Raw genomic sequence first — 17,761 nt, 5'->3', positions numbered from 1 at the left:
TTCCACTATGAAAGCTTACTATTTAAAACAGCGGGTCTCAAATATCAATGAGCTCGTTAACACAGATTCCAGAGCCTCACCCCAAGAGATTCTGCCAGATTTAGTAGGACTGTGGCTGGGCCTCAGAATCTGCATGTTTAACCATCTCTTTCTCAAAGATGCATGCACACACAGACACACAGAGACTCCCACAGGCACACACAACTAACACACTGACACAGGCAGGCACATAGACACACAAACAGATTTTGACGCAGGCTGTCCTGTAACCACACTGATTTCAATTCCTTAAAGAAGCACTGGTTTTAAAGAATTCTAAGATAATTCATCTGTAAAGTTTAAAAGTCTTCTGTGAATAATCTCTCCCTGATTCATTTTGGAGGTTAACATTTAATTTTTTTTTCTTTTTCATTTTCTGTATTCTTTTAGCAGGGGAGTCACACATAACTATCCTGATGCCAGGGGGTTTGGTTCTAAGTTTAATTGTAAGAATCACAGTGTTTAAGATTCATTATTGATTCCAGTGGCCAAGTTGTAAACTAGTTTGCAACATCCAGGAAGACAGGAGCTTCCATTTAATTAATTTAACCAGTATTCATGTAGCACCAACTATGTGTCCAGCACAGCAATGAACAAAACAAACCAAGTCCCTAACCTCATGGAGCTCACATTCAAGTTAGGGAGACAGACAGTAATGAAGCACACACATTAGTAAGGAGTAAGTGCTGCAGAGGATTTAGGGAAGGGAAATTAGCTTGGGCTGCCATAACAAAATACCATAGACTGGTTGGCTTAAACAACAAATCTTTATTTTCTCATAATTCTGGAGGCTGGAAGTCTGAGATCAGGCACCAGCATTGTCAGGTTCTGGTGAGGGCTCTCTTTCTGGCTTGCTGATGGCCACCTTGTTGTGTCCTCACGTGGTCTTTCCTCAGTGTGTGCATGCGTGTGGAGAGTTCTCTCTTCCTCTTTTTGTAAAGCCACCAATCCTATCAGATTAGGGCCCCACCCTTGTGATCTCATCTAACCTTAATTACCTCCTAAGAGCCCTTCTCCAAATACAGTCACCTTGGGAGTTAGGGCTTCAATATATGAATTTTGGAAGGGAACACAATTCAGTTCATGGCAAGTAGTGGGCTAGAGAGTGACCAGGCTGGGTGGGGGTGGGGATGTCTTTGGACAGAGTGGTCAGGGAAGGCCTCTCTGAGGAGGTGATATTCAGATTTTGTGCAGGAATTCAGCTTTAGTACTTTATTGGGATGTTGTTTTTCGTTTGTTGGTGTTTTGTTTTGTTTTGAGAGAGGAAACACTGAAATCTTCGAAGCCTGAATTCAGATCCCAGCTCTACCGCTTACGACTTGAGGAAATTCCTAACGTCTCTGTGCTTCAGTTTCTTCATCTGTGAAACGGGAATGGTGGTAGTACTTACCTCATACAATATTGTAAGGATTTGCAGCACAGCCTAATAGAACTTTCTGCGATGATGGAAATGCTGTAATCTGCTCTGTCCAGTACAGTAACCAGCCACTAGTGTGGCCCTTAAACGTGTGGCTGCTGAGCACTTAACATGTGCCTGGTGAGACTGAAGAACTGAATTTTTTACTTAATTTTAATAGTCACCTGTTGACTAGAAGCCGCCATATTAGCACAGATGTAATGAATTCACGTCTGTAAAATGCTTAGCCCCGTGCTGGGCACATAGCAGGTGTCAATGATTGCCATCTAGGATTAGCATTAGCTGATGGTAACAAGTGTTTCTCTGGCAGGTAGGAGGGTTTTTGGGGATAAACGGTAATCACACTTTGATTGATTATCGTATCTTGCTCCCCGAGTGCACTGTTGGCTACGATGTCCCTTACGATAGCTCCCCACCTGCCCACCTGTCTTTTCACTGAGCCGCATGGTAGCCAAAGCCCTAGAGGGACAGCCTGCCCCCTGGAGACTGACTGGATGTGCTTCTCCCCGTCCAGCCGGGTGGAGATCACCGGTGGCTACTACGAGTACATTGACGTCAGCAGCTGCCAGGATATCATCCACCTCTACCACCTGCTCTGGTCCGCCACCATCCTCAACATCGTCGGCCTCTTCCTGGGCATCATCACTGCCGCTGTCCTGGGGGGCTTTAAGGACATGGTAAGGAAGGAAGTGACTTCCCATCCCACAGAGGCCCCTCCTCCTGTCAGGGCTGGGGCGAGGCTAGGCGGTTGGGGGCAATGGGGACCCACGCTTTGAAGGGAGGAACAGAAAGCGTTGGTTCAAGAATGTAGCTGCCTTTGGGACTTCCCTGGCGGTCCAGTGGTCAGGACTCCGTGTTTCCACTGCAGGGGGCGCGGGTTCGATCCCTGGTCGGGGAACTAAAGTCCCACATGCCATGCAGTGGGGCCAAAAAAAAAAAAAATGTAGCTGGTTTCAAACATCTCAAGTCGAAGGAGCCAGGTGATGCCATCAGCCTGCAGACATTTCTTGTTAACATGAGTTGCCTGTGTTTTTGAGGCACATTCTGGGGGTGGGTGGGGTTCATGCTAGCTATGTAAACATAGCCTTAATTACCACCCCCCACTCCCTCCACACACACACACTTTTAGTAGAAACCTTTTTGGGTGGTATTTCTATTAACAGACTTTGGGAGAGCTGGAAGCAAAGACGTTTTTAGCTACAGGTAAGAGTACTGCTCGTCTCCCCCTCCCCAGGAATTTCCTCCTGGAGTTTCTCCAGAAAGAGCCTCAGGACTCTTTCTGCATGTGAAGGCCCAGCCCTAGGCTAAACTGCTGGTCAGGTCTTGTCCTCAACCTTAACCTCACTCTCAGTCTCCCTGTGTCCCCTGTGCTCCCTTTCAACTCTTTTCCATATTCGTGTGTATGTCTGCAAAGGCACCCCAGGACTCAGCGCCCAGTAGGTGCTCCATAATAGTGGGGTCCTTCCTTCTTTTGCTTTTAAAGCATTTCAAAGCATTTATTAGCTTATGTAATAAACCTTGATCCCTAATTATGGAGATAATAATAGCTTTAGAGCTATGGTTCTCAACCTGGCTTCAGATTAGAATGGAATCACCTGAGGTGCTCTAAAAAATCCGGCTGCCCGGACTGCTCCTCCAGAGATGCCAATTTGATTGGTCTAAATTGAAGCCCAGGCGTCAATACTTTTTTAAAAGCCCCCCAGGTGACTCCAACTGTGGCCATGGTTGAGTATGGCTGCTTTAAAGAAATGTCCCACCCATGTCTAGGGAATTATTTTGTGCCTAAAAAGGGTTTTCCTTTGACCCCAGAAATGAGGCAGATAACCCCTAGGCCTTTGGCTGTTTCTGTCCCATTTGGGGAGTCACTGAGGAACAGGAAGCTGAAAGGCAGCCTGTAGTTTGGCCCTGGACCGTCAAAAGGATGAGTAATGGAAAGTGAAAGGTGCGGTGGGACCAGGGAAGAGAAAAAACTCTGCAGTTTTGGGCAACAAGTCCCCAGTAGAACCGGGCTAACTGGAAGTATTGAGTGTTCCTGCTGGTGACCCTGCTGCCCAGCCCGACTGTCCCTCTCTCACACACGCATTTCTCATTCCCGGGCCCCTCCTCCCGCCCGGGAAAGCCCAAGCTCGGGGGAAGCATCAAGGTAGGGGGGCCCCTTGGAGGGAGAAGGCTGTCCTGTAAGTTCGGGCCTGACGGAGCATTGGGGTGAGAAAGCTTCAGAAAAGCTGTTTCTGGGTTGGAGCTTCTTTGGAGAAAAGAATGCCCTTTGTTCTTGGAGACTTTCCCCAGGGGGCAGGTGAAAGCAGAGGCCTTGTGTAGAATCTGAGCCGCTCGGGCTGGAAGAGAATCTTCTGGTTGGGGCTGGCGAGTTGAGATGGGACATCAGGATGAGTGTTAAGGCTTCTCTGAATTATCCCTCGAGCTCTCGGACATGGACAGCTGAGCGCCCTGATGTACAAATGGAGCGGCTGGTGGCCACTTGGTAGGCTCTGTGGGGCTCCTGCAAGGACCCTTGTCAAAACTCAGTTGACCATTGATGTTTAGGTTTATTTCTGAACTCTTTTTAATTGTTGAAGTATAGTTGACTTACAATAGCATATTAGTTTCAGGTGTACAGTCTGCACTGTTAATTTCACTGTGACCTTGATCTCTAGGGGAATAGGGGCTTGTTGACAGTCTGTCCTGAGAGGTGCCAGTAATGGCCCCTTTACTCTCCGTAAAGGGCTTTTGTACAATTTCTTTCTCCGCTTCTCACCACCACTAGTACCTCGTGAAGTAAATATTACTCCCCCCATTAACAGATGAGGAAACAGGCCAACAGAGGTCAAGTTACCTGCCCAGGGCTAAATAGCAGAGCTGGGAGTGGAGCCCAGGTGTGTTAGATGCCAGAGCCTTTGCTCCTTCCGCTTCATCCCAGCTGCCCCTAACGAGCATTCGGCTGGCCCTTTCTGGTTCTACAAGTGTTTTAACAGACATGACCTCCTTTGTTTAGTTGCTTTCATTAAAAAAATTAAAAGCAAGTTGTTTCCAACTGTTGGGAGCTTCTCTGAGAGGAAAGGAGGAGGGCGAGGGAAGACCTGAGCGTCATCAAATGCCAGGCCTGGGAACCCAATCAAGGGCCAGTGGGGAAAACGAAAGATGAAGGCAAAGAGCAGGGGCAGAAGATTTGATTCGTGACGGGAGAGAACAAGCGGGGGTTATAAGACGGGGGCACCAAGGAGGAACCATTGTTTCCATCACTTTATTAAAATGAGGCACATGGTGTGGAAAATCCTGGAGCATCAACCAGGTAGGCCTACATAAAATCCTCGGCCGGGTCCAGATGTGCTTGGTGACTCTTGGCGAGCCTCCGCCTTGAGTAGGGTGCCTTGGGAGCTGCAGGGAGGCCCAGGGGTGCTGGCTGATGAAAGGCATTCCTGAGTAGTGAGGCCAGGAGCCAAGAGCTGTGAGCTGGCCAGCCTTCAAAGAGATCCGCTCAGAGCATCGTTTCCAGAGTTGTGGGAACCTGAAAGGAAAAAAGACGTCTTCTTTCCCTGACCAGAGGGGCTTGGTGAAAAGGGTGTTGAACAAATGTTTGATGACCAAAGTGTTTGCTGCCCAAAGATATAAGAATTTGAGGTGAATCTTTAAAAGGTGATTATATCTTGCCATTTTCTCCTACTTGGTGTCTCTGGTTTAGAGTAAAGTGGGGAGAAGTCAAAGCGGCCTTCTTTCCAAAGTCCGCAATTGTTGTCTCAGAAGAGACTCAGTGTTGTCCAGGAGAGACGGCTTTGACCATTTTCCGTGCTACCTAGTAACTGTTTGTTTCACTGGAGCTCAGAATGCTACTGGTCAAAAATGGGGGTCTCATAACTTAAGCCCCAGAATTATTGGTACAGAAATACACGCACTCCTATATGCACACGCAAGTAGAGATGGAGCCCAGATTTATTGGAAAATCAGAATTACTGATTTAAAACATAACCGACCATGGGACTTCCCTCGTGGTCTAGTGGGTAAGACTCCATGCTCCCAATACAGGGGGCCTGGGTTCGATCCCTGGTCAGGGAACTAGATCCCACATGCATGCTGCAACTAAGAAGCCCACTTGCCACAAGTAAAGATCCTGCATGCTGCAACAAAGGATCCTGCATGCCGCAACTAAGACCAGGAGCAGCCAAAATAAATAAATATTAAAAAAAACAACAACCATAAGCAGACCATTATTTGGGGCCATCCCTTTTGCTTCTTCCCTGCCTGACTCCTGACTTCACCCCCCTTCACTCCCTCAACCTCTCTTGGTGCCCTGTCCATTTTCTCTACGTCCTCTACACTTCTCTTCTGTGGCTTTCTTGTGCTTATTTAATCTTCCTCCTGTGTTTATTTCTCTATAATAGTCAACTTCCTTTCAAAGATTGTCCTGGACCCCCAGCCTCGCTGCACACACAAAACCTTTTCTAGATAGAGTTTACATTGCATGATTGCTTCTCTATGGTTAGGCTTAGTTTATTTGCATAGAAGAACTGGTTTCGTTTTGCAAGAGCTGGAGGGTGTGTTTTTAACTGACACAAGGCCAACGGAACATGGTTTCTGGGACTTCCTCAGGGATGACATTTCTTTTTGGAATCCTTGTGGAGAGGTAAGGGCATTTCTGAGCACTCTTCTGTAACGCGAGCCAGCCCTTGGAACGGTCAAGATCTAAGTTCTCTCCCACACAAGAGAGAGGCTGAGAAACATTTCTCTGGTTGTCTGTGAGCAGCAGCATAATGACTGAGGCTTGTAGCTCTTCAAACCTCCTAGAGATGTAAACAGTAACCCACTCCAAGGAAGAGAGCAACAGACTGTGTTGAAACTTGCTATAAGGGAGTTTCCTCTGCCAACATCCCACCATGGTTGCCTGTGACATTGCCAAAGCCTGCCCACACATTTTCATCACTTGAGAGGAAGCTTCTGCTCTCCGTTAATGCCAAGTAGATACGTACCAGAAAGAAGACACATTGATTTTACAGACAGCTGTTGATTATCCACATGAATGGAGGGGGTGTCAATGACATGGATGATGGAAAGAACATTTACCCACACCTTGACCCATGTGGCATTCATAAGGTACAGAGCACAGTCCTGTTTGGGAACTAATGAGCGGTGGTGGCTTCCTTGAGCAGTGTTTTGGCCTTGTTGAAATCTGCAACCCCATCCTGGATAAGATTAGCTTTAACCCTTGAAGGGCTACACACGTCACCATGTTATAAAAATGGTATTAAATTCTTTCTGCATTGCTTTGTTTTCCCAAAAAGTGAGGGTGGAATCTGCAAGAATCCTTACAACTTTTACAAACCCTTTGTGATCGATCACATTTCTGTCACAGCAATAGCAATAGCCTTGTCCGTTTGACATTTTGTATTTGGGGTCTCAATTTCTTCTTTTTCTTTTTTGCTTTTGAAAATCATACAAATGATTTCAACTTTTTTATAGGTTTGAATTTTTCAAAATAATAAGTTGCGGGGAAATGACACAAGTAATACATACTAGTTGCGAAAGCCTTGGCTATATAATTGAAAGTGAAGAGTCCTCATTTACTTCCTAGTACCGCTGCCCTCCCCAGAGATAACCATAGTTAACAGTCTGTTGTGAATCTTTCCAGATTAATTTCATTGACAAACACACATATGTGTATAATTGTTTGAGTCTTTATTTTTTACATAAACTGGGATTATGCTACATTAATGTAACATGGTGGCTTTTTAAAAAGATTTTATTTTTTTAGAGCAGTTTTAGGTTCACAGCAAAATTGAGAGGAAGACAGATTTCCCACGTACCCCTTCCCCACACGTGCGCGGCCTCCCCCATTACCCACAGCCCCCACCAGAGGGGTGCATTTGTTACCAAGGATGAAGCTATATCACCACATCAGAATCACCCAAAGTTCATAGTCTACCTTAGGGTTCACTTTTTTTTTTAATTATTTATTTATTTATGGCTGTGCTGGGTCTTCGTTTCTGTGCGAGGGCTTTCTCTAGTTGCGGCAAGTGGGGGCCACTCTTCATCGCGGTGCGCGGGCCTCTCACTATCGCGGCCTCTCTTGTTGCGGAGCACAGGCTCCAGACGCGCAGGCTCAGTAATTGTGGCTCACAGGCCTAGTAATTGTGTGCTCCACGGCATGTGGGATCCTCCCAGACCAGGGCTCGAACCCGCGTCCCCTGCACTGGCAGGCAGATTCTCAACCACTGCGCCACAGGGAAGCCCCGCTCTTTTTTTTTTTTTTAATAAATTTATTTATTTATTTATTTTTGGCTGCGTTGGGTCTTCGTTGCTGCGCGCAGGCTTTCTCTAGTTGTGGCAAGCGGGGGCTACTCTTCATTGCAGTGCGCGGGCTTCTCATTGCGGTGGCTTCTCTTGCTGTGGAGCACGGGCTCTAGGCGCACGGGCTTCAGTAGTTGTGGCGCGTGGGCTTCAGTACTTGTGGCACGCGGGCTCTAGAGCGCAGGCTCAGTAGCTGTGGCGCATGGGCTTAGTTGCTCCGCGGCATGCAGGATCTTCCCGGACCAGGGCTCGAACCCGTGTCCCCTGCATTGACAGGCGGATTCTTAACCACTACGCCACCAGGGAAGCCCCAGGGTTCACTCTTGCTGTTGTAATTCTATGGGTTTGGACAAATGTATAATGACATGTATCCATCATTATGGTGGCAAACAGTATTTTCACTGTCCTAAAAGTACTCTGGGCTCTGCCTATTCATCCCTCTCCCCAACCCCAACCCCTGGCAACCACTAATCTTTTTATTGTCTCCATAGTTTTGCCAATGGCTTGTTTTTGTTTTTTTAATTTAACAATATATCCTGGACAACTTCCCTGTCACTAAATATAGGTGCACGTCATTGTTTATCAATAGCTCCATAGTATTCTGTAGTACAAATGTACATGGTTTATTTAACCATTCTCCTAGTGATGAACGTTTATGTTGTTTCTAATTTATGTTTTTCTGCAGAACCCAACTCTCCCAGCACTGAACTGTTCTGTTGAAAATGCCCATCCGACTGTTTCTTACTACGCTCGTCCTCAAGTGGCATCCTATAATACCTACTACCACAGCCCTCCTCACCTGCCACCTTATTCTGCTTATGACTTTCAGGTATGTTTTGAGAGAAAAAGAACTCTCCATTACCCTTGCTCTCGCTCATGCTGTCTCGTTCTCTCCCTAATTATGGACCCTTCCTAATATATATGACGTAGCCAGGCTCTCTATCCCTGAGGGCCTTTAGCAGCCTGTGGGTACCAGTGACTAGCTTAAGGACTGCATAGGCAGGCAATGATGGGAGAGATGGGGAGGGTGGGAAAGACACAAGAGGAGAAGAAACAGAATGAGGGAAGAAAAGGGGAGAGGAGATAGGATCCAGGTGTCCCAAGTTGCCTTGACCTACACCGAGGTACTCATGAGTATGTCACCACGGACCCCTGTCCAACAGGGGCCTTTTCCATTTCTCTGCCACCGGGAGAGGCCTGCCTAGTCCTGCTCCTTAGCACAAGGGCATTCTGAGCCACACAAGGGTTTGAATCAAATCTGTAATGAGGAAGAAGTCCCTTCTTTTCCTCCAGACTTCCTAACTGGGACTCTACAGAGAAAATATTTTTTATACACCCTCCTCCCCTTTTTTGCCTTGTTATCACGTGGGTCAGAAATAAGTGTTACCAAATTTGCCCTTTACCATTTTCCTTTTGAGCTAAGACTAAGCACAGAAGAACAGAACCCAAAAGGCACATAATTAAAAGGAATTCATTGTATGCAGAGCACTGAACTAGACACTTCAGGAAAACAAACGGAACAGTCTTTTAGGCATTTACAGTGACCCTAAACCCTGGACCACAGAAGGATGGGATTACACTCGAATCTGGTTAATTCAAAGTTTGGGGACCAAGGAAATGCCTTTGAAAGGAGGGAAGCTCATAATGAATTTACTTCTATTGACCAAGAGCCCTGAATGCTCCAAGGGGACATAAAAGCATGACTGTTTGGGGGTGGTTCCAATTAACCAGCCAGTTTAGAAAAACAGAGCCCTTGGGCAACCTAATTTCCACTTCAGATTAACAAAATAATTGAAACTGAAAACCCCCCTATTTAGTTGAATAAAGTGTACTTTGGTTTGGTTTACATACTGTACGGGGAGGTCTAGGACTCTATATGGCAATAGGAATACGTATCTATAGTGTGAAGATGGATTTGTTTGCTGTCATAAAATACAGCACCAGCACAAGGAGGCATCCATTAAAGCTTGGGAAAAGATGTTAGAACTTGTTTTAAAGCCTACTGTATTCACGGGTAGACAAATCAGGGAACTTGTTCCCCAAATAGGTAATATAGACCGGAAAACACAAATATGTTCTAAAAGGGCATAGATAATTGCAGTAGTGCCAGAGGCAAAGGAATCCTTTAAAAGAATGCAGGGATGTTGAACCTAGCACAGGAGGGTCACCATTCTTTGGGGACGCCCATAATAAAAAGTCATCCTGGGGCAGAGGGGCCATGCGTGGCTCCCAAGAGGCTGCTTCCATTTTTTTTATATCGAAGTAAATGATATTGACTATATTGATTTTAGGACTTTTCACTTTATAACGAACCCCTGAAGTAGTAACAATAACCTCCTTGGTGATGGCTGCTGCAAACTCTAAGATAGGAAGCCTGTTTAGGGGATGGGGCCATCTCTCTGTCCATCATTCCTCACTCAAACACTACCCCAGGCATTAAACCAAGATTGCCAATGCCAGTGGTGGCCCAGGCTGTTGGTTTCAGTTCAGTCAATGTTGACTCTGTGTTCCCATGTGCCAGGAACTGGGCCAGGAGCTATGGATGTAGAGATTGAATGAGACATAGGCCCTGCATTAAGAGACCAGTCTAGGGACCTGAAGGGGACTGGTCAGGGGACAAAACAGTAAGTAGACTATTACCCAGAGTGCTATGGAAACCCAGACACAGGGTACCTAACTCAGAGAAGGGATCCAAATCTAGCCACCTAACCCAAACCTACACCGTGGGCTCAAAGCAGGCACTTCAGGGATTTGTGGAAGCCTCTGCTTTTTAATGACAGCTCCTATTCAATGAGCACCTACTATGTACCAAGCATTGTGCTAAGTGCTTTACAGATATCTCATTTTTGTCGTTTGAGGGAAATACTCTTGTCATTGTCATTTTTAAGTTGAGATGACTGAGTCATGGAGGAAGTAAGTAACCTCTCCACAGTCACAGAGATGGTAAGTGGAGGACAAGAATATGTATCCAGGTCTGTCTGATGCCAGAGATTGGCTTGAGGGATTCTTTGGAGAAGCTGTAAGTCGGAGTATAGCATTGATCTTTTCCCCAGTTAATTTTAGGATATTTACACATTCTACTGGTTTAAATTATGGGCTTCCTAATCATGACTCGGAAAGGGTCTCTTTACTCTCTCTCTCTCTTTTTTCCATTTGGCTGTGCCACGCGGCTTGTGGAATCTTAGTTCCCTGACCAGGGATTGAACCCGCACCCTTGGCAGTGAAAGCGTGGAGTCCTAACCACTGGACTGCCAGGGGATTCCCTTTACTTTCTCTTATTATGTTATTAAATTGCTCCCCACTCCAAGGACTACTGGGACACTTCTTATACCTCTCCTGGTTCTTTCTGTAGGTTCAAGCCGTCTTTTGTATTTCCTTTTTGGAGACTTTATAAATTTATGGGTTTTAAGTTGTATGTTTTTAAGTGATTTGTTTCCTTCTAGAACTTACAAAGTATTTCACTTTAGTATTTGAGTGGAGCTTTCTTTTGTTCACCAAGCTCCATTCCCTTATTGTTTCATAGGAGGAAATACCAGTCTTTCCCCAAGAAAGCCAAGAGGATGAAGGAACATCTGCTATGTTCCCAGATAAATAGAAAGCAGTCAGCAAAACGCACACCACCTCTGACAATAAAACCACCAGAAGCACAGACCTACCAAAAAAAAACAAAAGCCAGAGCTCCCTTAGTCTCATCTCAGATTGTAAAAGGGCCCAAATCATAGCAGGAAAACTGACCTTTCTAGACTTTCTCCTGAATGACTTCCCCATTCTGGTCGTTTCCAAATAGGACTATTTATGTCACTTTGCCTTTGAAGACTTCTCTTTCCTTTTTATCCCAAGGCTGATAGAAGGAAGAGGAGATTTATAGAGTTTTGTTTTCACCCCTCAAAGTCATGCTCTTATTGGGTAGCTGTCCAGTCAGGAAGCTTGGGAAACATTTCTTGTGGTCAGACGGGAGCGAGGACGTGGGCCTGGTCAGCTGGCCCTGAGGATGTTGTGACTCTTGCAAATGTTGGACTCCAAGGCGTCCAAGATTAGAAGCCAAGACTGCTGGTGCCTCCTTGCTCACCTCCCCAGCACTCACTTCTCTTGCCCCTTGCACTCATTTCCCCATGGCCAAGCAGTCCATATCCTGTAGGGTATAAAGCATCCCATCCGTTTCTACTTCTGCTGGGAAATTCAACCCAGTGTAGCTTTGGGGTAAATCCCTTAAGGCTTCCAGCCATACTCCCTAGTCTGGCCTACTGGGCCAGACCCCCTATTTCACTCTAGCCATTTGGTGAATCGCCAAGTTTAGCTTAAAACAAAAGCCTCTGCAAAATGCGAGCACCTCTGTTTATGCTCTTTATTAAATCACATGAAGGTACGCTAGGTTTCGTCGTAGCCACTGAACAGGACCCATTATAAATGGGGCCCCTTGAATGAGAGGGTCGCGCTAGTCCGGGGGGAGGCGGTAGATGGCGCAGGTTGCTGAGAGCCTTAGGAGGCCGCCGCTGCTGCCGCCACTCAACTTTTTATTTCCCCTCTCCTGCTGAGGTTCTCCTTGCCTCTCCTCCTTTCTCTTGTTTCTGATCCCTCCCTTTTTCTTCGTCTTCCTTTTCTCCACTCTTCTCTCCGTCTCCCCTGGCTTTGCTTTCTGGGTCAGAAACAGAGGGGGAATGCAAAGAACCAAGAGACCCTGGATTTCACCCTTGGGACACAGCATCTTTTGCTGGTACCCTTTATCACCCGGCCAGTTCCGGGGCTCTTTTTGGAGTCACTGCCTCCCAGTGCTTCTGAAGAGAGAAGCACACGTGACAGAAACGCACAAGGGTCTTGCGGAGTGTGGGTCTGCATGGGGCAGGGAGGGGCAGGCTGAGGCGGGAGAGAGAGCCGGCTCCCTCCTCTGTAGCTCCACCGCCCTAGGCCACCCCAGCCTCTAAGCAGCAGCTCGGGAAGCTCGCTCGAGCTGACGAGGCCCAGCAGTAGGCTATTTAGATGCTTTTCATGCTTTTCATGCTTTGTGGTGCGAAAGGATTCAAAGCTCTGTTCTTCTGAGCTGCCTGTCCCTAGTCCAGTCGACTCTTAGGCAGGAAGCAAAATGCACCGGGCCAGCTCCCCAGCTGCAACAAAGCCAGATCTTTCCCAAGGTGCCTGCCTGTTGCTAGGAAACTATGCACTGGTACGGTGGGCGCCCCCCACCCCGCCCCACCCGCCACAAATCCCAGGGGTGTGTGTGGACTGCAGCCAGTTAGCTCCCTAACTCTGCCAGGAGCCCTTCGAGTTTATCCCTAAGACTCCCAGCATCCTCAAAGGGAAGTGAGAAGCATCCCACCCCCTTCCCCCTTAATACTTTCCCAAACATGAAACTGAGAAGTGAAAACCCAAGGCCGTTGTACCACCCCCTCTTATTATCAAAGTGTACAACTGCCACCCACGGCAGCTGCTGCCCACGGCAGCCTTTTACTGCCTCTCAGGACAGAACGGCCTTTAGCTCCACCGTCAGAAACTTGCCCCTCCCTTCTGTGGCTGGGCCACAGAGAACTGGCCTCCTGGCTCTCACTATCCTGGAACGGGATTTGGAAGGGCAGAGTGGCACATCCCCAGCCACAGAGATCTTGTCCCTAGTGGGTTTTTGCTCTCCTCTCTGGTTTAAGAGGACAGCGTTCTTAGTTGAGGAAAGCAAAAGAAGAGGAGGGAGAGAGAGGAGAGAGTTGTGCAGTGCGGAGTGGAAAACTAGGAAATCACGATTCCAGTGTCTTAGAAAGCATACCTCCTCCTGGAGGGAGGAGAAATTTTGAGATTTTTGAAAGGAATCTGGCTTGTCTCGAGTCCACTGCCTCAAGTTCTTTTGTCTTTAAAGGCTTTCTATGACCCTGTCATTCCTTCTCTCAGATCGAAAGGATGGATGTGATGGGGAAGGAGGGGATGTTGGCCGCTACGGCCTCTTCTCAGTCCTGACATTATGTGGTGGGAGATGGAGATTTCAGTGTCTCAAGCAAGACCTAGAAACCAGGACAACCCTTTCTAAGGAGTGCAGAGGTCAGGACTGGTGATAAGGAGAATCAGCCAACTGGTCTCAGGCTCCATATACCTCATGGCAAGGCTGACTCTAGATTGCTCTAGGCCTGAAAATGACATGATCTACTTAGACTCCGGCCAGCAGAACAAAGAAAAGGCATTGACCTCCCCAGACAGCACTTGAACTCTTGAGAAATTTTTTGATGTAAGTGGGTCTTTTTTTTTTTTTTTTAATATAGCAGTTCCTCCTAGAGCTAAGGCACAACAGAAAATTGCAGTTCTGCAGCCCTGTTCGTTAGCTTACGTTTGCTCTTCGTGAGAGCCTAAAACTGGCCTCCTGCCTCTTGCCATCCCTATAGACCCCTCCAGCCTTCAGGCCTCAGCCATGCTCCACCACTGGAGCAAGGCAACAGTACCCACAAGATGTGACCGTAGTCTTTGAAAATAGATTTTATTTTTTTAAAAAACATGCCAAGTTCATCTTCTATGCTCCTGAAGTTAGAGTACCTCCTACTTGCCAAGCACTGTTCTGAGTTCTGGGAGAGAGAGCAGTGAACAAAACAGGCCAACTCTCCTTGAGCAGGAAAATCATTAGGGTCGAGGGTATACACGGGCCAGGGAAAGAGAAGTGGCAGATGACTCCTAACACGCCAATTCACTGGGTATTTTTTTTTTAACCCATATCTCGCTCCCTTCCCAAAGACTACAAAAGTTAGACAACACAAAGTGTCCCTGCAACCTGGTAGATTGGTCCTCACTCTTATCTTTGTGATTCTCACCTCCACGCCTTTGTTCCTCTTTGCCCTCCAACATACCCTGCATTTTGGGGTGGTGGGCCACAGTTAAGATGAAATAGAAATTGTTGGACTTTGAGTTAGAAGACCCCAGATCCAAGAAAGCCATTTAACCTCTCTGACCTTAGTTTTTTTGTTTTGTTTTGGTCTGTGAGATGGGCTCTGTGATGATATATTTTTGTAGCAAAGACTTTCCCAGGTATTAATGGCTTAACCTCAAATATCCTTAAGGCCCAAACTACCTTTTTGAAGACTAGTTGGGATGCTGTTGCCATGGCTCAGGGGGTAGTTGTTGGAGGCTTGAGTTATAAACGTGGTAAAGGGAGTGATGGATTCCAGAGACGACACAGAAGTAGGAGCAACAGGGCTCGGTAACTGACTGAATGAGGGGGTCCAAAGGGAGGGGTGGGGGAGGATTCCAAGGCCTCTCTGCATGAGCTCTGCAGCCTGAGTGACTGAGAGAAGGTGGGACCAGCTCAGTTTCATGCCCCTCATTAACCCTGCGAGGTTTAGGAACTCTTGGTTGTTCCAAACAGAAACACACTGGGTCCGTATTCATTTTAAAATAATGACTGACATTGGAGAATCGCAACCTCACTGCCTAAACTGATGTTGTTCTATTTTGATTACACAGCATTCCAGTGTCTTTCCATCCTCCCCTCCCTCTGGACTTTCTGACGAGCCCCAGTCTGCCTCTCCTTCGCCCAGCTACATGTGGTCCTCCAGTGCTCCACCCCGATACTCTCCACCCTACTATCCGCCTTTTGAAAAGCCACCCCCTTACAGCCCCTAAAGAGGAATGTCTGCTGGCTATTGAGATTATTGTGGCTTTTGTATTTCTGCTTTAGTGGGAAGTGTGTAGGGTACAAACTTTAAAGTGTGATTCTTATGCATAAAGTTTTGCAATGGCCTGCCAGGCTAAGGAAAGATAGGGAAGAAGCTTATTTGTTATCAGTGCAGAGCAGGGGTGGCTAGACTGAGCCCAGCACTTCCAAGAAGGGCAACGCAAGGCTGGAGAGCCATCCCAGCAAGCAGCTTGTCTTGTTTGGACCTGCGTTACCCTATGGCCCCGCCTCTGTGTGCAGCAGAAGTGTGGTTGCCATCTGCTTCACTTTGTGTAAATGGAGTGTTGTCCTCCGGCCGTTGGCAGATCGCCACCCTAGCACCTTGGTTGAAGCACCTGGCTTATAGGCCCTGTCTTTCCCTACCACTAAAGTCAGTCCCTAAGGAAAATTTCCCAGATGATGGGGCTACGCGGTAGTTCCAATGCAGAGAGTTCTAAGATTTTGTTTGCTTGTGTCTGGATGCTGAAAAAAGCTGCCCATGTCTCTTACTCCTTTCGTCTCTGTATTGTAAAAATGGCTAGTGTGATCATTCAGCTCAGCTTCTGTGATTGGTACCTCCCAAAGGGAAAAGTGCAATAGTCCTCTGAGTAGTGGGGAACAGGATTGGTTGTTCAAGAGGCACTGAAATACACAGAACAACATGTGAGATGTTTTAAGTGGATCTCAGTTATACATCGGGTAACTTAGGAGACAGCGGTTCTACTACATGTTGCATTTGCTGCAGGAGATACAAATCTTACGGTTAAAATTGAGTTCAAAAATGCTAGATTAGGTTCTTGGGTCGTGTTATGATTGTTACTAATCTTTGTGACTGTTTATCTTCAAATATTGTGCTTCAATCCCAGCAAACCGCACGTATCCTGCACCCCACCCCCAAAAGAATCATCTGTATTTTAATGCCACTGCTCTTATTGGTCCTTTTTTCTGTTGAGACCAGTCATGACAGCGTTCAAGATTATGAAAGTGTTACAATGCCGCTTTGTCTGCAATACCTCAAATGTAGCCAACTTGACAAATTCTTAAGTGTTATTGTAGATTTAAAATCCATCTGGCACATTGTGGTAGGTATTTGTACAGTTCTTTTAATTATACACAGCTTTAAACCTCAATCTGATGAATTTAACACTTCGGCACCATGCCTTCACTTCAGAATGAACACTTTCATTGTGATCTTATGTTAACCTGAGAATCGATTGATTTAAAGGAAGATTGATAATCCTACACTTGTACAACATAAAAATACAGGGCTACAGGAGGGTACCTAATTAGACAGTTCTGCAAACACAGAACACATACAGGAAAAATTTCCAGCCAATTTCGCTACGTCCCAACGTCATGGATTAGAGGTAGCAGGCAAATGCTGGTGCTCCCATGTACCTTGTAGACACCCAGCCATCAAGAGTTACCAAGGTACCACCAGTGTGCTCATCGTTCACAGTAAATGTTTGCAAAACATTCAGTTTAGCTTTCGGCATCACGACTGATGTCTCATCGGGATTTCAAATCTGAACAACTATAATCCTTTTGCGTTATATAAAGTTACTATTATTTTCTACAGTTCTGAGCATATTAAAATTCTATTGGATTTCAAAAAGGGACTAATAACCAATTGACTTACTATACAAATATCAACTTGTAATACTCAATGAAATTTCTTGCTGTTTACACTTTACATTTTGCTTTAGTGAACGTGTATGGGTATTTAATTTTTTTAAAGGCACCATTACATAGTATATCCTACATTTAGCACATTTCTTAAAGTGTTAAGATTCTATGACTCATTTCTATGTATTTTTCTTACTTTACAAAATAACTTGAAACAGTATAGATTTTGTAACACTTAATTTGAGCAGCTTGTTTTTTTATCACATTGGACTATAAAAAGTGCATGTTACCTTAGAAGAGTTAGTATTTGCTGCTTTACTCTTTTGCAAAAACATTTGCTGTAATGAAGGAATTTGTATTTCCAAAATGTACCTTGACTGCATTTTGTAATATTTACCGCTTTATTCCTAATTCTGCTTTAAAGTATTGAACTGGGCATGAAACATTAAAATATTAATCCAGAACCTGTATAACTGGATGTTGCTTAAAATCTGTATCACTGCCATGTTGGAAACCCAGACTGCTTTTGTGATGTTTCAAATTAATAAAACTATCCTCCTCCTTATCAACTTACATGTGTCTTCATGGAATCAACAGAAGTATCACAAACACTCTAAAGCAACTGACAGCAGCTGACTCACTTTTGACTATTATGGTTCAAGATAAAATGGGCATGCGATTAACCAACATATAAAACCTAATGGGAAATTCTGTCATGCTGTCATCAGAAATACAGTTCCAGTCTCCTGCTACAAAAACTGAAAAACAACAGAACATAAGAT

The 17,761-nt window shown here is 45.9% G+C and overlaps 1 protein-coding gene across 2 annotated transcripts in view; it reads left to right on the top strand.

Annotated features, from left to right (window-relative positions):
- Positions 1-17,548, top strand: part of TMEM255A (transmembrane protein 255A) — a 47,937-nt gene extending 30,389 nt beyond the window's left edge. Inside the window, exons 8-10 of one of the 2 annotated variants that reach the window (XM_036839154.1) lie at positions 1,971-2,133; positions 8,421-8,564; positions 15,164-17,548. In XM_036839154.1, the coding sequence (XP_036695049.1) occupies positions 1,971-2,133; positions 8,421-8,564; positions 15,164-15,322 (466 nt within the window). In that variant the 3' untranslated portion in view covers positions 15,323-17,548. The remainder of the gene's footprint in view (positions 1-1,970; positions 2,134-8,420; positions 8,565-15,163) is intronic. The other variant, XM_036839155.1, reaches the window with a different exon arrangement.
- The last annotated feature ends 213 nt before the right edge of the window (positions 17,549-17,761 follow it).

Source organism: Balaenoptera musculus, chromosome X (genome assembly GCF_009873245.2).
Source record: "Balaenoptera musculus isolate JJ_BM4_2016_0621 chromosome X, mBalMus1.pri.v3, whole genome shotgun sequence".
NCBI classification, from domain to species: Eukaryota; Metazoa; Chordata; class Mammalia; order Artiodactyla; family Balaenopteridae; genus Balaenoptera; species Balaenoptera musculus.
Note: the sequence above shows the minus strand (reverse complement) of the source record. Positions and strands in the feature narration are given on the sequence as shown.